The sequence below is a fragment of the Pongo abelii genome, chromosome 7 (genome assembly GCF_028885655.2).
Source record: "Pongo abelii isolate AG06213 chromosome 7, NHGRI_mPonAbe1-v2.0_pri, whole genome shotgun sequence".
Taxonomy (NCBI): Eukaryota; Metazoa; Chordata; class Mammalia; order Primates; family Hominidae; genus Pongo; species Pongo abelii.
The window spans coordinates 157,282,889-157,305,969 of record NC_071992.2 but is presented as its reverse complement, the minus strand read 5'-3'; the positions used below and the strand labels follow the sequence as shown (position 1 = coordinate 157,305,969).

The window sequence follows — 23,081 nt, the reverse complement described above, 5'->3', positions numbered from 1 at the left end:
TGTAAATCAGGTCCTACTCTGGGTATGGGGAGAGACAGCTATTATTTTAGTGGGTTAGGTCTCTATTCTCCTCAGGCTCCTTCTGCATATAATATATCAAGAGAGAGTATAGGACATTTGATATAAACAACATATCACATTGTAATTGGTAGATTTCAAGTATTATACACAAAAAATTATTTTGTTCTCTTAACAGAATATGACAGATACCTAGCATCTAGCAAAATAATGGCAGCTGCTTACCTTGACCCCAACTTGAATCACACGCCAAATTCGAGTACTAAGACTCACCTGGGTACTGGTATAGAACGTTCTCCTGGTGCGATGGAGCGAGTATTAAAGGTCTTTCATTATTTTGAAAGCAATAGTGAGCCAACCACCTGGGCCAGTATTATCAGGCATGGAGATGCTACTGATGTCAGGGTAAGTACGTTTTTTCCATGAGACATCTAATGTTTATTTAGGTTAAAATGTAATGGCATGTATGAAAAAAGTGTCATAATTTTTATTTAACTTATCAGGGACTTTTCATATTACAGAAATGTTGTTTTTAATTATAAGATTTATTAGTTAATATGTGACTGACCAGCGTTCTAATTGTTGTAAAGTTTCTTAGAAAAATAATGACCGAATCATATTTTAGTCATAAAATGCCATTGACTTATTTTTCCCTTCTAGGTTTTTTTTTTTTTTTTTTTTTAACTCTTGGATGAGTACTAGGCAACAGTGCAACTAAAAGAGCCTCTAACACTCATGAAATAAACTACTTTTCTAGAAAGTGTAATTTTGAAGGTATTTGCATGACTTCAGATAGGATAATTTCCTTTAAAACTCTTGAACATATGCTGTGTGTCAGACACTGTGCTAGGTTCTGAAGATGTAAAAGGTCCCTGTGAAGTCCTTGATCTTACAGCTGAGAGCCTGTAGAGGGAGAGACATCATGAATGTGATTATAGTACAGTGTAGAAATGCCTCACGGGAGGTTGTCGTGGAAGCTTGGAGGAATAATACCTTTTAAACGTAGAAGTTAGTACTGGAAAGGATTTCCTTTGGGTCTGGGAAGGTGAGTAAAGATAGTGATACAGAATTGTGGGAGAAGAGCACGCTAGGCAAAGGTAACTACATCTTTCTGAAAGTGGGGAATGAAAAGGTAGCACTGTGATTTCAGAAAGCTGAGTTCAGTATTTAAATATTCAGTATTTGCTTTGATGAAGTGTTAAATACCTCCTCTTTCTTACCCTCTCCACCTCGTCTATATTCATCTTTAAGGAGAAGTTTCCAGTGACAAGGAAGTTTAGATACGTCTTTTTTCTTTTCTTTTCTTTCTTTCTTTTTTTTAGAATAACTTAAATTAATTAATTTGCTACTCTCTAACTTACTTGCCCTTATTATTTTTAACTAAAGCAGAGGGATTGGTAGAATTTAGATTTAAGGCTAACAGGTCAGGCACGGTGGTCCATGCCTGTAATCCCAGCACTTTGGGAGGCCAAAGTGGGCAGGTCACTTGAGGTCAGGAGTTCGAGACCAGCCTGGCCAATATGGTGAAACCCCATCTCTACAAAAAAATACAAAATTAGCCAGGCGTGGTGGCACATGCCTATAGTCCCAGCTACTCAGGAGGCTGAGACAGGAGAAACACTTGAACCCAGGAGGCAGAGGTTGCAGTGAGCTGAGATCGTGCCACTGCACTCTAGCGTGGGCAACAAAGTGAAACTGTCTCAAAAAAAAAAAAAAAAAAAAAAAAAGATTTAAGGCCAAAGTCTTGTATATAAATTTTACATGATTTTTTGTTACCTCTAAATTTTAATATTAGCAAACTATTCAAATGGATTAATTATTAAAAATATGATAGTCTCTTTTTTACAAACTATGAAGCTGGTTAGCTTTTTTGCGTTTTCTGTTTTTTTCTACTTCTGTGTTTTACCTTTAACTTTATAAAACACTGTCATTTGGTAGAAAGGCCTGCAATGAGCATCCTGTCATAAGGTTTATCAGATAATTCATACTGGAAAGAAACCTTGTAGATGTAACTTTATGTAAGGCTTTTAGTGTATGTTCTGGTCTTTGTAGATTTCAGATACAGTGAATGAGAAACTCTTCAATAAAACCATTGTATCAGCCCTAATGAACCTTAGAGCATTCATACAGGAGGGAAACCTTTCAAAGATTACGAATTTGACAAGACATTTAGTAAAAATGTTCAAGACTTACATCAGAAAACTCACCTAGGAAAGATTGTAACAGATGTGCCATGGTTTTAGTATCAAACTTTCTGCATGTAAGGGGATTACTACCATAGAGCCAGTGTCACTGCAGGCATGTCAGCCTTTAGCCAGTGTTAAAAACTTCCTAGTCATACATTCATATTGTGAAGAAAGATTTACATCAGATACAAATGTATAAGTTATCAGAACTCATTTATCAAACTTGTGAAGATCAATCTGATCAAATCTGTGTGGCCACAAACAAGGTGTTTTATTTCACAGTAATTGGCAAATTATCAGTCAGTGATTTTCAGATTGAGGCAGAAAAATCACAATTGGCATTGAATTCACCATAGCCCTTTCCTGGGATAGCATGAGGTTCTCATGATACTGAGTCACTGTAATGGAAGATTGGATATTATTCATAACCCACTTCCTATAACATTTGAAAATGCAATATCATAATTGTTAAATTAATGAGTGGATTTGCACATCTGAACAAAGGGACTGAACAACATACGAGGTATCAGACAAAGGAACATTATGGATACAGAGTATTGTCAGGAAAGAGAAAAATGGAAGAAAGATGACAGCATTTGAAGGCCTGATGACCTTAGAACAGGAAGTGGGGATTGTAGGATTTAGATTTAAGGATTAGATTAGTAAATAATCTAAGTATAATTACTTGTCAGAAAGAAACTGACCATTGAATAGCGTCAAAGGGGATGCCACACAACTATTTTCTGAAATGATACGGCTTATTGTTATTCAGGTACTGAATAATTCGATTCAGTCTTAAACTCATTATAGCTACATTGCCCGTTATCGTAGCCATGTGCAGTTGTTGAGCACTTGAATGTGGCTAGTCTGAATTGACATGTGCTATAGTATAAAAATATATACCACATTTCAAAGAGTAAGAAAACAGAATAAGATATCTCATATCAATGTGTTATGATTACATGTTAAATGATAATACTTTTGATATAGTAGGTTAACTAAACTATATTACTGATATTGAATTTTCCTGTTTCTTATTTTATTTTTTTACTGTGACTACTAGAAATTTTAAAATTACTTATGTGGCTTGCATTATATTTCTGCTGGACAGTTGTGCTCTATAGAAAGCAAATTCTCAGACTGCTTGGATCAGAAAAAACAAAACCTTTTGGGGAGTTTAAAGATTGTTTTCACCAAGAATATCTGGATTTTTGTAACATTTCATTATAGAGCCTTTCTCATGCTTCAGTTAATAAGTATTAGTGCTTTTACAGTTATGTGTGCTAATTGTACGTTAATTAATGTTTGGTTGTTGAAAAGATTTGCAAGATTTCACAGTTTATAGGCAAAATCCATTACAGCAACAGTAGTAAAATGATACTCATTGAAGTGATCTGGAGATCTTGGGTACAGGCTTCTTGGCCTTGGACATGATTTTTCTGTAGATGTGAAACCATTACTGGCTTATGTGTGAAGCATCTCAGTATGAGGAAGTGGTGGGGATCTGTGAGAGGGTCACACAAGCACTCTCCATCTACGTAGCCAACCTCAACCTGTGGACCTCCCCAGGTACTGCCAAAATCAGGTACACCTTGTCAGTCCAGTTATTATTACAAAATCGCACTGACAAGCTGGTATAGTCTGCCCCCCCCAAACAGCTCAGGATCCCATGATCACAAACATCACTTATCTTGGCCATAGCTTTGGCCAAGTGTCAGTACCATGCTTCAGGCAGCTCTAGAGATAAGTGTGGAGTCAATCTAGAACAGCCAAGAGAAACCCAGGCTGAACAATGTTGAATAAGACCAGTCATCTAGAAACATGGCAGTGATAATTCAGAAACATAATGACATAAAATTCTAAACTCTACCAGAGAAATCCCCTATTTAGGAGAAAGAATGACATTTACACCAGACTTTTCATCAGCAATGCTGGATGCAAGAAGACATTGGAACAGTGTCTTCAAAGGGCTCGGGGAAAATAACGTGTACTTTAGAAGTCTATATCAGATAAATTATTAATCAAGATAATGTGAAATGAAGGTATCTGCAGAGAAGTAGTGACATAGAAAGCTAATAGCATGGGCTCTTTTTGAAAAACCAATTACATGATATGATGCAGCGTGGAAAAAAGTTGAGCCCATAAGAAAATACTGTAGCAGGATGCAAGAGACAGTGGTCCATTGTCATACTTGCTGCCTTGTATGCTGTCTTATACCTCTCTTAATGTCCCCATAGTCTCTTGAATCTACCACCATGATTTAATCCAACTTTCTGCCTATTCTCCACCTGTCGCCATCCTGTGATTGGTCACATTCTAGATTTGCAACCTCAGTGCTACCCAGCTGCCATGCTGTATCCCTCCCATCTTGTTCTCTCCTAGACAACCATTTCATACCTCCTCCACTTTCTTCAACCTGCAGTACTTGAAAAAGTCCACACATTTCTATATCTTCCATTTCCCCAGCGTTTGTACCTCAGTTCTCTGTCTTTACACTTCTTGTTACTAAATAACCATCCAGTGCTCCAGTCAAAGGGTTACCTCATCTTTTAGTTACTTAGATCCATTTGCAGTCATCTTTTATTCCTCTTTTGCTCTCAAGCCATATCAAATACATTAGCTTATCCTGTCCACATTATCTTCAAAAATATATCCGGAACCTACCCATTTCATACCACCTCCACTGCTGCCCCTTTCTTTGAGCTCTTCTTCAGTAGCTGCCTTAAAATGTCTCTTCCATACATTATGGCATGGTATCCTAACTGACATCTTGTTTCCCTACTTGCTCTCCTTAGTCTGTTGACAACCCAGCAGCCAGAATGATCCTGGAGAGATGAAAGCCAGAGCACTTCACTCCTCCACTCAGAACCCGATTTCATTTAGTCAACATGCACGTCCTTCGAGAGTCTCACCTATCTCCCCCATCCTGTCCCATCATGCCCTGTCACCTTCTGTCCTAGTCACTCACTTTTTCTTTCTGTTTCCTGTTTCTCTAACATACCAATCACCGAATCAGTGATTTGCTTAAAACCCCCCAAGAGCTCCCCATTTCTCCCAGACTAAAAGCCAGATTCCTTTTGTGGCCTACAAGGACCTACGGGATGTGGCTCCTTGTTTGTTCTCTCCCTGCCCTTACTAACTCTGCCTCCCAGGGCATCCCAGTCTAAGAATGCTCCCTTATGCCTCACTATTTTTGTTTTTCTGTCACTATTTTATTTTCTTCAGATCGTTATTATTGACATTGTCTTGTACTTGATTTGTTTGCTCATTTATTAGCTGTTTTCTTCCCCAACTTCTTAAGTTCTGTGACATCAGGGATCTTTGTACTTCATAGTATTATTGCGAACGTCTTCAACAGTGTCTAGCAGGCAAACAGCAAGTACTCAGTAGGTATAGGTACTTTTGTTGAATGACTATATGGCATCCAAGGTGAAATGGAAAATTTCTGAGAGAAATATGTTAGGAACATTGGCCACAGAACTAGAAAGCCTTAATTGACAAATAACCACAAAGATATTGATTTGATAGCCAAAGATTATACCTATTCAAAGCCATACCCCACTTTACTGATATCTCTGTCAGATCTTTGTACCGAGCTTATTTTTTAAAAAGACATTACAAGGACTAGAACAAATAATTTCATGCCCATACACCAGGCAAGTACTGGGCAAATACTGTATGCTGCTGCTTAAGATTACGCCACCACTGAGTTCTTGGACAGTATTCTTATCACATTCAAAACCCCTTAAAATTTTTCTGACTGGTACATCGAACTTTTCTAAATTAATAGCATATCCTCAGGTTTCAGTACTAGTCATGAGTCAGTAGGGAATGGTTGGTAAATCTGAATCTGTAATAGTAAATGGAAAAAAATCAGTTCATGTAGTTTGTTAAAATATAGGTGTGTTGGGTTGGATTAATACTAATTACTGTTACCAAGCTGGTAGTGGGAAGACTACTAAGGGGAAGTAACATTGTGTTCAATTTAAAATCATCCTTCTGATAGGAATGGGAAAATGTACAGTGATTTGGGATTCTGCAAGAACAAACTATGCTATAAACGACTGGTATCTGTAGGGGAAGGGAATTCTTCAGGGAGTTTTCCCTGAGTTCGGCCATAGGTAGGTGCCTGGAGGACTTTTCAGAGCAGTCCAACGGTCTTCAGTGTTTATTGTTAGGTGTCATCACTGGACACTTTATGTGTGTTAGAAGTGTAAGCTGTTCTCTCTGATAGAGGAGCAGGTGAATGTATGTTTAAAAACATTTAAAAACGATTATTAATAACAGTCAATTGAACATTGATTGTTACAGATTCAAATAGTTTTGATTCTAGAAGGGACTATGGAGGTCTTAGAAAATTAAACTCTTCCTTTACAGGATAGAAAGTATCATCTAGGAAGAAAGCTAGAAAGGAAAGCTTTAAGAAAAAGCATAAAAGCCGTGTTAAGGAGGAGAACCTAAGCTAATAGAGCACGAGGAAGAAAAAATTTTGAATTCAAAATCCTGAGAGAGAGTGATTGAGGTAGTGATTTCCCATAGGTAGAATGTTGGCTCCTAAAGATACCTACATCCTAATCCCCAGAACCTGTGCAGATGTCCCCTTACGTGGCCAGAGGGACTTTGTAGGCGTGATGAAGGCTACAGACCTTAAGGTGGGGAGATGATGAGTCCTTCACTGCAGCGGGCCTTTCCTTACTGTGGTCAGTGGGAGGTGAATATGAAAGAAGGATCAGATGCAACATTGATGAAAGAAGACAACCATGAGCCAAGGAGTGCAGTGCCCTGTAGAAGCTGGAAAAGACAAGCTAAGAGCCCCCAGAAAACAGCACATCCCTGCTGACGTCTTTATTTTAGGCCAGTGAGACCCATTTCATACTTGTGATCTACAAAACTAAAAGATAATGCACTTGTTGTGTTTTAAGCCCCCAAGTTTGTGGTGATTTATTACAGAGATAATAGGGAACTAATACAGTGACTGTGGACCACCAAGATAAAAAAGTGCATTCTTTGTCTTGGAAGACTTTTAGAAGGACTCCTAGTTTACTACTGGACCAAGAGGAGGAAACGTACTAGGTGTTGAAGAACAGGATTTGAATTTCTGGATCTTTCTTTTTGATAATCCAGTGATGAAAGCCTCCAAGAAGAATGGTAGGGATCCCTTGGTTTTCTAAAGCTGAAGAGTGTCTGAAAGAGAAACACAATGAGAAAAAGAAATACTATACTATAGAAGAATCAGTAATGATGATTATATTTGGTAATTCTTAGGAAGCAGTAAGGAGATGAACAGTGTCAACAATGTGTGTTGCTTCAGATATCTCCTCTAGTAATAAATCTGAAAATTAAGTGTGAGACTATAGCTAAAAGTATAAAATATCCCTTTTTGTCCCCTCCTCCCCACAAACCACGTAATACTCGTTTGCACATATTCATTGTCATGTCTTTCTCCTGTGAGACTCTTAAGACTTCTTAGGGTCAGGATTGCGTCTTAACCGTTATTGTGTCACTAGCATCGTGCATGTAGTGAGCACTTCAGATGTTCATGAATAAATGAATGAACAGTTTATGAAAGAATGAACATGGAGGAAAGAGTAACATGATCTATTTTGAACAATGGTGAAGGTCATTTGTTTGAAAGTACTATCTAAAAGGTAAGTGGCTAAATGGAACCAAGCAAAATAATAAAAATTTTCAGAAATGAACAAAAGTATGGCCTCATCTCACTAGTGAGTAATCAGGGAAATTAAACCATCATAACAACAGTAAAATACCTGTGGAAGTTTTTTTGGTCATTAAATTGATCATCATAAGATTAATTTTATTCGTTATTAATGTGATTTAAATGATACTCTGTAACATTATGCATCAAGTATAATTGGTATAGTTTTGTTGATGGACAGGAAGTTTGTACTTATCAAAATGTTTCAGTTAAAGGAAATTTTGTCTATTTCTATGCAGTGGTCATAAGTACCTTTGATGACAGCTAGAAGGATGTTCATAGCAGTATTTTTATTTACACCTTCCTTTCTCCCTCAGAACAAGGAAATCTTTATTCATCAGTAGTAAAATGACCTTGCACATTTAATGTTATGTTCCTGATAAGATACAGGCATGATGTGAACACTGGCTTCTTTTATTTTAACCTTGAAAAGAATTCTTTTACCATGAATGTCTACTATGAGAATTTAATCAGAAAAGTTGTGTATTTCTGACACTTGGGATATGAGAGACAGGTTTCAGAGTAGCCAATTATTGTTTTGTATTTCATAGGACCAGATAGATGTGTCTTCAAAGCCACGATGAGAAATTTAAATTTAATTCTGGTACCTTTAGTGGCATATTAAAAACCCATGTCCTATTATCCTTTTAGAGACAGTCATTTTTATTCTGAATGTATGTGTGTGTGATATGAAAATGGGGCACTTCCATATGGCAGCACTGTAGGGTTGGTTGAGTTTACATTCCTCACTAAATACATAGTTCTCAGAATTATTTGTTGAGTTATCCAGACCAGATATTTAGTTCTCAGAATTACTTAAGTTACTGAGTATATGCATTTAGCACCACATATTTAAACACTTTGTATATTTGTAATGTTTGCCACTATCCACAGATATTTATAAGGGTGCTAGAGAATGAGCAGTAGGACAGAGTACGATATGGATGCATAATGAGAAAGCAAAAAATGAAACAGAAGGTAATATCTGTGTGTTTATTGCTTTTCACTATTTCATGGAGAGTGAAAGTTGAAAGCTGCTTTACTCATGAGGTACTACTGTATGCAAAGGCTGTGTCACTCAGATCCACACTTTGAAGTCACTCTGAGTCTCTTCAGGCAGCATGATCAAGTGAATGGAATAAGATTCTCTCCCATAAAACTCCAAGACAGAAACCTGCCTTTCCCTAACAGATACCACAGTTCTGGGCTAAGCCTCTTTGAGACTGGTTTGCTGCAGGTCTCCTATATGTGTGCTGTGAGTTCAGCGGAGATGAAGTGATTTTTTCATGGGTTCGCTACAGAAGGCAACCAGAGAAGCTGGGCTTTTTCTTAGGATGTGAATGGTGACAATGATAAGAAATGATTTGTGTTCCTCACTGCCTTATATTCAACATCAGGTTATGGAAGGTTAGTAGACCAAGTGACCTGAGGCAGATGGCTAGAGACCACTGTAGACATAGATCGCAGCTCTAACAAGAGAGCCGCCTCTTGAATTGGTAGTAGCAGTGAGCTGTGGAGCAAGGAGACTTACTGACGTGTGCTTTACCAAGGATAACTGGTGTTGGTGCGTACTGGGTGTTGATCTGGCAGAGCTGGACCGGGAACCAGGAGCTTTTGTGGGAATTTCACAGAGGTGCTAGCTTCCATCCTTCATAGTTCAGGGATTTGTGTGTTGGCAGGAAGCTGCAGAAGTCACTTCTGAGAGAATTGTTAAAAGGTGCTCCTTCCTCTAGGCAAGTTCCACACCCCAGAGCACAAGGTTTAAAGACTAGAACATGGACTCTTTTCGCCCTCAGCTGGACATCCTTGTGTAGGTAGGGTACTATCATTTACAGTGGCCCTGTCAGGAATTCTGGCCTTGGATCAAAAAGCCAGGAAGGACATTTTATGCCTCTGTCAGTTCCACATAGGAGTCTGTAGGCTGCAAACATCCTTCCTGTCCTGATGAGAATTCATCATCTTTATGAACCTGTCTTTGACTCTTCCAGCCTGGTCCTCTGTTGATGCTTTCTCTCAATACCATGTTTACTCCTTTCCTTTGTCCCTCTCTCTGCCACTTCCTGTGCTTGGTAAACAACTTTGTACCTGGGATCGAGTTGTCTGAAAGAGAGATTGACTCTACCACTTCATTCACTCAGTGCCCTGGGAGGTCTGCCACATGCTAGATACCAGTATCAGGAGCACAGCACAGCAGCACACATCCTCAGTGTGCATATACTGGGTTTTGGACAGTTTTTGTGTATGGTACATGTTACGATTTATCTTTGCTTATGGAGGAGGCTGGGGATAATATCCTTTATCATGATCAGCAGCATTGTGCTGTAATAAAGCAGTACTTGATGAGTGCAGGAACTTTTATGTATGTCTTACAAGTTTTATCATAGCTTCAATTAATTGCTGATTTTAAAAACCCGTGATTATTTTCTTTCATAGATATTTTTCATTTTAATATCAGCATCATTTAAAAAAAACCTTGTCTTATCACCTAAAAGATTGAGGAGGTCACAGTTGGTTGTGATTTGCATACCCTCGTGTAAAGGACAGCAGATGGTTCTGTCATGTTCCCAAATGAGTCTTCCATATATGCTGCCCACTTAACAACATATTCTCTCATGGTCCTCATACCTAGGTAGGTACAGGGCAAGAGTCAGTTCTAACACTTAACTTGTCCATTGCGCCAGGAGAAATTGCACCATCTTTAGGGAACATTTCCTGATGACCTCATTCAAAGGTGACCTTCTCCTCTGAACTCAAGGGAACACATGTTAGAGGCATTAGATTTGGGAGTATTTTAAATTGCTTTATAATAATTTTTAAAGAGCAAGTAATAAACTGATAAGGCCCAATTCAAAGAACTTTTCATGTATTTCCAGTGTCACCACAAACGTAGCCTTAACTGTGTGTTCCTGAATATATGTTTTTTAAAAAAATGATTATGAATGTTGCAGCCTGGTCTTGAACAGTATGATCTCCCTGTTTTAGAAAGTATAACCCCTCCTTGGGTCTGGACCTTAGAAAGTAGTAACTGAAAGATACCTGGTGTGCTTTGACAGGTTTGGGGGGTGATGACAGTGGAATTGCAGAAATGTGTTTTTAAGTTTACATGCCTTGTTAATAAAGAAAGGAGAGAATCTCTTTATGTTTTCTTTTCTAAAACTTCTCCTTGTTCTTGAAAATACTACTTCAGAAACAAAGATTCCTAAGTAATTTATTTAACTTGATATTCTCATACCAAAGATTTCTGATAATTGACTAAAAGAAATGAAGATTGCATTACTTTTTAGCCTATAGTTTTTTTGTTTGTTTTTTTGTTTTGTTTTGTTTTGTTTTGTTTTTCAGTTTATAACAGTCATTCTTGTGGGGGGTATGTTTTAGGGCATCATTCAGAAGATAGTGGACAGTCACAAAGTAAAGCATGTGGCCTGCTATGGATTCCGCCTCAGTCACCTGCGGTCAGAGGAGGTTCACTGGCTTCACGTGGATATGGGCGTCTCCAGTGTGAGGGAGAAGTATGAGCTTGCTCACCCACCAGAGGAGTGGAAGTAAGATACAAACCTGCTTTGGCGTGATGCACACTTGATTTCTTTTGCTTTTTAAAAACATGCACAAGATAACAAATGTATATGTTTAATTTTTACACTGCTTGTCATTACAACTCTGGTATAAATAAAATTGGTTAGTAATTATTAACCAGTGATCTCTTCTAGACCTCTAGTCTAGCTTTTGGATATTATTAATTATACTTTGAGCCATCTGATTTCAGTTTTCTGTGATGGTCTTTTGCTAGCTGATTTCTCATCAGTGCTACTTTGTTTCAACCTTTGCTCCCAATAAAACTCAAATCATATATGTGTGTGTGTGTGTGAGTGTGTGTGTGTATATATATATATATATTTTAATGTTTTCATCCCTTGTCATCCTTTTATGTAGCAGGAGTTGCTGTCACACCTAAATACCTTATTAATGGGCTACATAGCTTGTTTTATTATGCCCTGTAATCTAGAGCGCACCTGCAAAGAGTGAGTGTATATTTGATATTCACATGCAACGTTAAAATTAGAACGTAATCTCTTAGTGACTCCTGTTGAAATGTTAAGAAAAATAAAATTATTTCAGGGCAAATTAAAAGAATTCCCTATAATTGTTCTTTTTCTGGTTCTCCCCTAATAATTTTTTTTTTTTTTTTTTTTACTGCTAAGCCACTCAAGATGTTGCTAGGAAATTGTACATCTAAAATACATTTGTGAGAGGTATAACTTGTAAAAATGGGCTGCTTCTTTCACTAAGGTTCTGATTTTTATAGGCAATGCTACAGAAATAAATGTAATTGTAGGTTGAAGAGTGCATTCAGAGGGTCAGTAACTTTGAGGATCTAGATTGATTAGGGTAGACATTTTAAAAGAAAAACATGTTTAGGTGAATAATTTTTTTTTCTTTTTTGAGACAGAGTCTCGCCCTGTCACCCAGGCTGCAGTACGGTGGCATGAACATGGCTCACTGCAGCCTCTTGGGCTCAAGCGATTCTCCCACTTCAGCTTCTTGAGTAGCTAGGACTGTAGGCACACACCACCACGCCCAGCTAATTTTTGTATTGTTTGCAGAGACGGGGTCTCAGCATGTTGCCCAGACAGATCTCAAACTCCTGGGCTCAGTCTGCCCACCTTGGCCTCCCAAAGTGTTGGGATTACAGGTGTGAGCCACCATGCCCAGCCTGAATAAATCTTATGTTGAATAAAACCCTACCCCAGTTACAGAGTTCATTAAAGAAATATAGCTGTATTTTCAAATTTGTCTTAGGTAGCTGGTACTGAGCTAACAAAATACTCCCTGAGAATATAGTTTCGTTGGTTCACATCAATGGCTAGAGAAGATTTGACTTCCAGCTATTTAGTCAGTTAAGCAAGTGAGCATTCCAAAACAAAGGATATGTAAAAGTTAGATAAAAATACCTGCAGGGTTTTTGTTTTGTTTTGTTTTTTTGAGATGGTCATCTTGCTGTGTTGCTTGGGCTGGTCTTGAACTCCTGTACCCAGGTGATCCTCCTGTGTCAAGGTACTTTTATTTAACACGATTCTATTATCTTGGTTTATATGGACATGTCAGATGCAGACCTTGTTATAATGAAATCCTTAGTGCTCAATAAAATGGTCATTGAATCTAAATCTCTTAGTAGATTGTTGTTGTTCTTTTAAGCCAATTTATTTACTTTGTTTCAAGTAAAAGTGAACAGGCACTGCTTTACTGACTGGGTCTTGAATCCTCAAAAGGAAGAAAAATTTATGTGGGGTTGTATAGAATTTCTCGTAGATTGACCCTTCTAGATTAAAGGGTGATCAGGATACTACTGCTCATAATAATACTAATGATGATGATGATGACATTGATGCCTTGTCATCATAAGTGGCTGAGCCAGGGACTCTGCCATCTGTATGCTGCTTACACCAGATAACTTAAATATACATTTCATTTAACTGTCCCCAAACCCTATGAGTTAGAGACTATCGTTGTTTTTATTTTACACATGAAAACAAAATTGATAAACTTGTAGTTACATAGTTTGTGACACAGTTTTGATTCGAATTTAGCTGTCTGGCTTCATAGTACAGGTTTTAAAAATTAGATTGCCTATCTGAATATGGGAATAATGTTGTCTTAAATAGTCTGAAAATGTAGCTAGGCTTTTAAGATTAGTGAAAGTTGGCCGGGTGTGGTGGCTCACATCTGCAGTCCCAGCGCTTTGAGAGGCTGAGGCAGGCGAATCACTTGAGTTCTGGAGTTCGAGACCAGGCTGGCCAACATGGGTGAAACCCTGTCTCTACTAAAAATACAAAAATTAGCCAGGCGTGGTGGCGGGTGCCTGTAATCTCAGCTACATTGAAGGCCGAGGCAGGAGAATCGCTTGAACCTGGGAGGCGGAGGTTGCAGTGAGCCAAGATCATGCCATTGCACTGCAGCCTGGGTGACAGAGTAAGACTCTGTCTCAAAAAAAAAAAAAAAAAAAAAAAAGGATTAGTGAAAGTTACAAGCATAGTAGGTAGAGATGATGACAGAAGAAAATGTGACAGATAAACTGATGAGGTATTTTCAAGAGTTATGAGGGTTAATATTGATGGTTCTGTATATTTAAAAGGGGAGGAATTTAAGTGTCAGTAAGGAACAGGAGACTATCAAAAATAACCAAGAGAATTTGGATAGTCCAAATAGAAGTTCTAGAAATCACAGGATCAATAAAATAGCAGATTAGACATAGCTGAAAAATTAGTAAACAAGACAGAAGATTTTCCAGAACATACCACAGAGAGATGAAAAGATGGAAAATGTGAATGTAAGTTTATGTAACATGAAGAATGAGGTCAACCCATTTCTAACAGAAACTCAAGAAGAATAGAATAAAAAAGAATGGAGAAGAGGAGGAGATAATCCCAGGAGATAATGGTTGAGAATATTTTATAATCAATGAATGACATGAGCCTTCAAATACCGGATTAACATAAAATCCCAAACAGAGTCAATAAAACTAAACTGATGCTTTGGCAGATTGTATTAATAGTAAAATATTGTTGTACCAGAGAACAAGACAGGATGACACCCAGAGAAAAATTCAGACTTTTCAACAACAATAATAGATGCCAAGAAAATAGTGGGATAATATGTTCAAAGTGGTGAGGAAAGTAGCTGGCAACCTGTATTTGTTTGCCCAGTTAAATTGCCATTCAAGAACAGGGTGAGATAGAGACATTTTCCTTAGAGGATTTACCGCCAAAGGAACCTCTGACAAAAACACCTTAGGAAAAACGAAAATCATCTCTGAAGGGGAGGGTCTTAGATGCAAGATGGAAAAAATTGGGTAGATCTAGATATGCATTGGTCCCACGAAACAAGATAGTAACTGATTTTTAATTTGAAGAACTCACACATAAAACATAAGCAGAAAGGGAACAAAGTATATCAGACAGACAGTAACCAGGGGGAAAAGGATTATACCCTGTTAATATCGTATGAAAAAAATTTTAAACATCTTTTAAAGCATCATTAGGGATATAGAAGGCAATTACAATACAAGCTATTATCACCAAGAATTTAATAAATATTCCTTACTTAGCTTTCTGGATACCAAACTGCTTTGGTTTTCCTTCATTGACCATTCATAGCCTTTCTGAACTGTTTAGCCTTTAAATGTTGGGGTGTTCCAGTAACCTGTTTTCTTCTCTTTCTAGTCCCCCTACACCTGCCTTGGGCATTAAATCATACATTTGATTGGATGGAGGCAGGGAAACTGATAAATTAGTGCAATAACCCAGGCAAAAATCCTAAAAGATGGTGCAGTAGGGGAATAATAATAGAAGTGGTGAGAAACAGTTGTACAGGGTTGTATTTTTAAGGAGGGAGCTGATGGGATTTGCTGATGTATCTCTTAGAATGTAAGCCATCCAATTATATTTGTAAATCATTTGGGCTCAGAAACTTCCAGTAGCTTCTCATCACACTCAGAGCAAACTCTGGAGTTTCTGATGACCTCACAGTCCTTATCTCCTTCTGCTCTTCCTCTTCCTCCTCCACTCTGGTGACATCAGTCCCTTTGATTTCAGTTTTCCTTCCATTAAATTATTTTAATATATTTTAGAGTTCTTTCCATAAATACTCAAGTTGGGATCTGATGTGATGGTTTCTTCTCTATTGCCAGACTTTTTAATTGTTGAATAATGTAGCCCTTCATCTTAATTAATGCTTTCTTTGTCTCACCTCCCTTTTTTCCTTTATCTTTTACAACTTTTCACTTTCTCAACTCTAGCCCCCTGGCTTTCTTATTGGGGCCTTTGAACTTGGTGTGACTCTGCTGAGTATGTTCTGTCTTTTCCAGGCATGGCTTGGACCGCCTCATTCCAGGAATGTGCTTGAATGTTACTGCTTTCCTATGGTCTCCTACTGGCTACCTAAAGAACCCACTGCCTACCTGAAGCTCCTTGTGATTTTTCATCAGCTCACATACTCTGTTAATTTTTTACAGATCTCTGAATACTGATATTATATATGTGTTATTTATCTTTCTCAGGGATATTATATATGTGTTATTTATCTTTCTCAGGGACTTTGTTTTCTTCACTCCTCTATTCCTGGTTCTAGTCATGCCTGGTACACAATAGGCACCCAATAAACAATATTTGAATGAAAACGGAATAAATAATATATTGATAATGCATGTGTAAAAGAAGCCCAGAAGCAAAGTAATGTGATGGTTTAGAAACTTGTTTTCAGCTAGGAACCAAGCAATATTAGCTTAAGTTAATAACAGTATTACCATATTAACACATGTTGTTTACTGTGTGTCAGACATTTGATGTAGTTCATCAAAATTAATTTCTATTATGATAGTCTTATCATGTAGGTACTCTCATTTTGCCATTTTACTTGTGAGAAAGCCATACTTTGGAAAGGCTTAATCACTTTTCCTGGAGATCATATGGCTTAAATGGGTGGTATACTGGAAATTGAATCCAAACACTCAGCTGTTTCTTCTCTACTCCTGTATTAGATATGTAAATACAAGAAGCTGAACATGACAAATTTTTTTCTGTCACCTGCAGACATCTAAGTTCATAGGTGGGTATGTGAGGGCAGCTGCAGTTCTGGCTTTAATTCTGAGAAGTAAGATCTCAATAGTCAAATGGAAGTGCTAGGACTCAGCAATATAATTGGGTATAAATTTTGATTTCCATGACGTTTTTGGACATAGCTTGTTCTTTTGTGCTATCTGCTATAGAGTCTGTTCATACTGTTGAATAAACCTGAAATATAGACTTGTTCACTTGGTCTTTACTCTTCAAACAGCTTGGTAAGCTAGATTGCAGCACGCGTATTTCGTGATAACTGTCTCAGGCAGGATGACCTTAGAGAGCTCTGTCATGACATGTCACTGGGAGAAAGGAAGGGCTGGATTGATAAATGGCTATCTATGTAGGAAGAAGAGCAACAACAGCATCGGATCCTACCTCAATACACAAATCTACAAGATATGCAAGTAGTGAAACATCACATGCAAAACTGTAAAAAAATAAGTTTAGTGGGAAGTATAGTTGAATGTATCTCTGGCCCTGGGATAGGAAGATTTTCTTAAGAGCTCCAAAATGTTCACTATAAAAAGAAAGACTGGCAAATTCTACTGTACTAAGATTAGGACATTCTGCAAAAGATACATTTTCAAAGTACAAGAACAGGTTGCAAAGTGGGAGAAGATATTTATAACACATGCAGTCAACAAAGGGTGGTGGTAAGAGTTCTGATCAATATAAAAATTGCTGACTGGGCACTGTGGCTCACGCCTGTAATCCCAGCACTTTTGGAGGCCAAGGTGGGCGAATCACCTGAGGTCAAGAGTTCGAGACCAGCCTGACTAACATGGTGAAACCCCGTCTCTACTAAAAATACAAAAATTACCAGGCGTCATGGCGGACATCTGTAATCCCAGCTACTGGGGAAGCTGAAGCAGGAGAATCGCTTGAACCGGGGAGGTAGAGGTTGCAGTGAGCCGAGATCGTGCCACTGCACTCCAGCCTAGGCGACAGAGCGAGACTCCATCTCAAAAAAAAAAAAAATGCAGACACCTCAATAATAGATAGGCAAGAGACATGAAGGTATTTTCATAAAAGAGAAAATAAGTTTGGCCAATTAACATAGAAGGCACTGTCAACTTCATTATTGATCAGGGAAATGCAAATCGATAACCTCAGTGAAACTCTACCTCCAGTTGGCAAAAAGTCAACTGACACTCTCCGTAGCTGGAGAGGCTGTGGACCTGACAGTCTTTTACCTGCACTGCTAGGGAGAATGTTTTAATAAATTGGTGAAACCAGCTGGGAAACCAGCTTGGCATCCTCTTGAATGTCAAGTGATTACATGCCCTACCATCCTGCAGTTCCCCTTCAAGTTTTCTCTTTCAGAAACTCTAGCTCTAGTTTCTATACTAGGCTATAACCGCAGTAATGTTCATGGCATAACAGTGACAAGTCACTTGGGGATTATTCACACAGTAGAATGTCACACAAGTCAAAATGAATGAACTACAGGTATAAGTAACAATATGAATGAAACTTAGCTGTATAACATCATGTGACAAGTCCTAGCACAACTTTGTGAGTACGCTAAATACTACTGAATTTCACACCTTAAAATGGTTAATGTTTTACGTTAATTTTACCTCAATTTAAAAAAGTCCTGGAATATGACGTACAGCATGACACACTTTATAAAGTAAAAAGTGAAAAAACCTAATGAGATTGTTGGGAACACGTGTTGATTAAGACCATATGGAACATGTAAATAAGGGGATGGTAAATTCCTTCAGAAGTCACTGGAAGGCCCAGAGCCGTGGCAGGGGTAGCCACCAGCTCTTCCCAATCCCCACAGGCTCCAGGGGAACTTCTGTTGACCATTAGGGTCTGAGGCTGAGTTTGAAAATCACTCCTGAAGTGTGCATGTGCAGCCCAGCCTGTCCCCGGCACTTTCCCAGTCAGTCCAGGGGCAGGTGGGAGCTTACCTGTTTCTGGGATGCTGGGAGAGCCTAGTTGAGTAGGTAGTATTTGTTAGGAGCTTGAGTCAGGCAAAAATGTTTAATCAATTTTTTATTTATTCACTTATGGTCAACATATTGATTGTATAATGTAGGCTATAAAGTATACATAAAAGTAGAAAATTTAAAAGCATGCAGTGGGCCAGGCGTGGTGGCTCACACCTGTAATCCGAGCACTTTGGGAGGCTGAGGCAGGTGTATCACTTGAGACCGGGAGTTCAAGACCAGCCTGGCCAACATGGTGAAACCCCGTCGCTACCAAAAGTACAAAAATTAGCCAGGCATGGTGGTGCACACGTGTAATCCCAGCTACTTGAGGGGCTGAGGCAGGAGAATCACTTGAACCTGGGAGGTGGAGGTTGCAGTGAGCTGAGATAGCGTCACTGAGTAGCTGGGACTACATCCTCATGCCACCGCACCTGGCTAATTTTTTGTATTTTAGTAGAGACAGGATTTCACCATGTTGGCCAGGATGGTCTTGATCTCCTGACCTCGTGATCTGCCCACCTTGGCCTCCCAAAGTGCTGGGATTATAGGTGTGAGCCACTGTGCCTGGCCTAGTATGGTTTATTTTTTTAAAGAAAATCTTGGTTAAATAGTTGTTTTGAGACAAGGTCTTGCCCTGTTACACAGGCTGGAGTGCAGTGGTACAATCATAGCTCGCTGTAGCCTTGAACTCCTGGGTTCAAGTAGTCCTTCTTCCTCAGCCTCCCAATTACCTAGGACTAGAGGTGTTTGCCATCACACTCAACTAATTTCTAAAATAATTTTTTTGTACAGACAAGGTCTCATTGTATACTGGGATCATAGGCACATGCCATCACGGTTGGCTGATTTTATTTTATTTTAGTAGAGACAAGGTCTTGTTATGTTGCCCAGGCTGATCTCGAATTCCTGGGCTGAAGCAGTCCTCCTGCCTTTGTCTCCTGAAGTACTGAGATTACAGCCATGAGCCACCATGCCCCACTTCTGATTCAAAGGTCTTATTTCAGGTTTTATTTATTTTGTTATTGCTTTTAATGGTTGTCATAGCTAAAAGTATTCTTGACAAAGATATGCATAATTAAACAGAAGGGATACCACTATCTTTGTGTACTTAATCATGATACTGATTTTTCATTGCCCGTCACTAATTACGTAAACATTTGTTGAAATTTGGTCAATAAATTTCCATATTCCATGATCATTCCTTTCAGTATAATTGATTTTCAAATATATTTTCATATTTTAACATCAGATTTTTTTATTTAGTGGAGAAATTTTGACATGTTAGCAAATTTTGTTTTCAGATTTTTTTATGAGCAGTGCATCCACTCCTTTTTGGTGACAAAGTTATAAATTGATGGAAATAGTTTAGACTTCAAAATGGTCTGTCCATAACATGACAGCTTGCTTTTCTTTGTTGTTTTTATTTTTAATCAAGGATTAACATTTTGGCCAAATAATTCTTTGTTGTAGGGAGCTTTTGTATATGTTGTATGGCTTCTACCCACTAAATGATAGGAGCCCACCACCCCACCCTCTTCAGTTGTAACAGGCAAAAATGTGTCCAGTTAGTGCCAGTTGTCCCCTAGGGGAAACAGGAAGGAGGCAGAATCTCGCAAGGTTCAGAACTACTGCTCTAAAATATAATCAAAAGTTGTTAAAAATCGCCAAAAATTATTCTTACTTTCATAAACTATCCCATTAGTATTCAAATTTTGACTTGTTTATTAAATATCATGACAAAATTTTTAAAGATAAATTATTTGAATTAGGATCCAAATTAGGTGTGCCCTTTGTCTTTTAAGTCTATAGCATCTTTATCCAGTTTCTCCCCTTTGTTTGCAGTTTGTTAAGGAAGCTGTGTTGCTTGTCCTACAGGTTTCCCCTCATCTGGATTTTGTCTGTGACATCTGTGTCCGTTGTCTTTGATGCCTTCTAATGTCTTCTCTGCAAAGCCTTTGTGTCATCTTTACTAAGTTAATTCTTACTCTATAATATATTGCTATTATGAGGGTTATATTTTATTATTTCTGTTTACCACTTATTTCTAAATTGAGCACTTAGCTCACTTGTTTTCATTCATTCATGTTTACTGATAAATGTATTTTACTATAAATGGTCATTTTAGCTGTGTCTATGTCTCACAACTTTGTTAGTGTTTTATTATCAATCAGTGTTTTGATATTTGTTTCAAGATATTTGGAAGAAACCAAGGGGTGATTAAGTGTATTGTTTAGGTTTCTGCCATATGTGCTTATAAAAGAAAAGATTATTGGTTATTGATTTATTTTGTTGCATTATAGGAAGAATAACAATTTTATGGTGTTGACTTTTTTTAACTATGTTGAGATGATTCTTTGTGCCTTAGTACTTAGTTGATGTTTTCATTCCTTTTGAAAAGAAGGTATGTTCTGTTATTATAAAGAGGGCGAGTGTGTTTGTGTACATTTTTTCAAGCTTATTTTCATGTTATTTGAAGATTATATTGTTCATACTTTGCTTGAAAAGTGACATTTAATGTATTCAATTGTATATATTATACACATATATATATTTTGCTACATGCTCATCTCAAAGAAAGTATTCAACTGTAATTGCCGATTTACTTCTTTTTTTTTTTTTTAGTAATTCTGTCTTGGGATTCTTTATGATTTTAAGGCTATGTTGTTAAGGACATATAAGTTCATGATCATAATATCTTCATCTATTCTTTCTGTTACCAGTACGTAGTGCCCCTCTTTCTTTATGTGTTTCCTATCGGCCACATATTTATTATCTTTCTATATGAATTGATGAATTGTAGCCCATTAAATTAGAGGTGTGCCCATTCCCAATTTCATTCTCTATTCTTTGCTTCCAGAGGTAACTGATAACCTGACTTTTGTCATAATCATTTTTTTGCTTAAAAAAAAAAAAGTTTTACTACTTATGTATTGTCCAGGTCTGACATCATGATCATCCATTATCTGAATCGGAATTACAAGTGGCTTTATTATGCTGTTAGGGGAAAGCTGTGCTGATCAGTCACAGTCTCCCTGAGCAGAACACAACTACTGATACTATACAGGTTTTTGGAAGTTTGAAGTTGAGAAGCTGGCCAACTTTCAGAGCTGAGAATGGGTTGGCATCAATTTTAGATGCATGGTTACCCAAGTTAGACTGTTCATCTTCAGAAGCATGTTCTTTAGAGTTAGTTCCTGTTTGGCTAAATTAAAGAAGAAGCTGCCAATCAGTTGACTTGCAGATGCATGTTCATTGAGGCAAGTTATCAGGTGCTTTAAAATTAGTTTCGAGTGGGTCTGTGGCTGTACAACTGATATTTATTGACCAAGCTGATTTAAAACTGGTTTTGTGTGTGTATGGGGGGGGGGGGGGGGGCGGGTGTTTGCCACCACAGCTACAAAAGGGTCAGTCTTGTATATGTGGGAATTTAAAAATTCTCAATATAATATCAAAAGTTGCAAAATAGTACACAGAAATCCTGTGTACCCTTCAGCCAGTTTCCCTAAACATTAAAATCTTATATAATATAGCTAGTAAAACCAGGAGATTAACATTGATACAGTCCTAGTAACAAATCTATATGACTTATTCACATTTCCCAATTATTCCACTTACCATTCCTTTTCTGGTTCAGGATCAATTCAGAATACCACATTACGTTCATGTCTCCTTAAGTCTTCTCTAATCTGAGACAGTTCCTTATCTGTGTCATTATGACCTTTACATTTTTGAAGAATACTCACTGGTTATTTGTATTGTGTTCTTCAATTTGAGTTTGGTATTGTTTTTATGATTAAGGTTTTGCGTTTTTGGCAAAACTGCCACAGTCAAGATGTCATACCTTTCTCATTGCATTGTATCAGGAAGTCCATAATGATGGCACAACTCAATTTACAGGTGGTTCTAACTTGGATCATTTAAGGTAATGGAAGCCAGGTTTCTCCACTACAAGGTTACTGTTTCCCCTTTATAATTAAGAAATATCTTCTGGGAAGATACGTCAATACTGCAACATTCTGTTTCTCACTTTCACCCACTAATCTTAGCATTCATTGATGATTCTGTCTTGCAGTGATTATTACTGTAATTTTTGCTAAATGATAAATTTCTATTTCCATTCTTCCCTTTTTTAAAAAAAAAATGGAAGTCTGTTGTAAGAACAGACTGTTCACACCACATTTTTTTTTTATGAGGGCATCTGTGTTGTGTGAAGTTAATGCTTTGTTTACTTCACTAAACACGGACTAGCTAGCTAACCCTTCTCAGTATCAGGACTATCACATTCTTAATCTAACTCAGCTTTTCAAAAACATACCCTGTCCCTCCTTATCCTCAGTTGGTTACTTTTGGCTGTCTTAGTGCTCATGTTTGGTGGTAAGACTGAGGAAGCTGGATGACAATGGCATGAATAGGAATATATTGCCTAAGAGTAGGAACAAAAGAATAATTTTATTTGGGGCATAGTATTTAGCTGCTGTTGGGAATCCATGGAGAGGCGTATAGCAGAGAAGTGGAAATATGTATCAGGATGCAACTAGACTCTTAAAATGGCAAACAGACATGTAAAGAAAATGACGAGTTTCATGTAAGAGCAGAGTGGGGATGT

At 37.8% G+C, this 23,081-nt stretch overlaps 1 protein-coding gene across 32 annotated transcripts in view; it reads left to right on the top strand.

Moving 5' to 3' along the window:
- The window catches only part of PTK2 (protein tyrosine kinase 2), a 341,630-nt gene that overhangs the window by 112,135 nt on the left and 206,414 nt on the right, over window positions 1-23,081 (top strand). For 25 of the 32 annotated variants that reach the window (XM_054518897.2, XM_063726842.1, XM_054518900.2 and 22 more), the window contains 2 exons: window positions 197-423; window positions 11,296-11,462. In XM_054518897.2, coding sequence (XP_054374872.1) covers window positions 229-423; window positions 11,296-11,462 — 362 coding nt within the window. In that variant the 5' untranslated portion in view covers window positions 197-228. Of the gene's footprint in view, window positions 1-196; window positions 424-6,695; window positions 7,853-11,295; window positions 11,463-23,081 lie in introns of those variants that run through there. The other 7 variants (XM_063726845.1, XM_063726849.1, XM_063726847.1 and 4 more) reach the window with 3 other exon arrangements.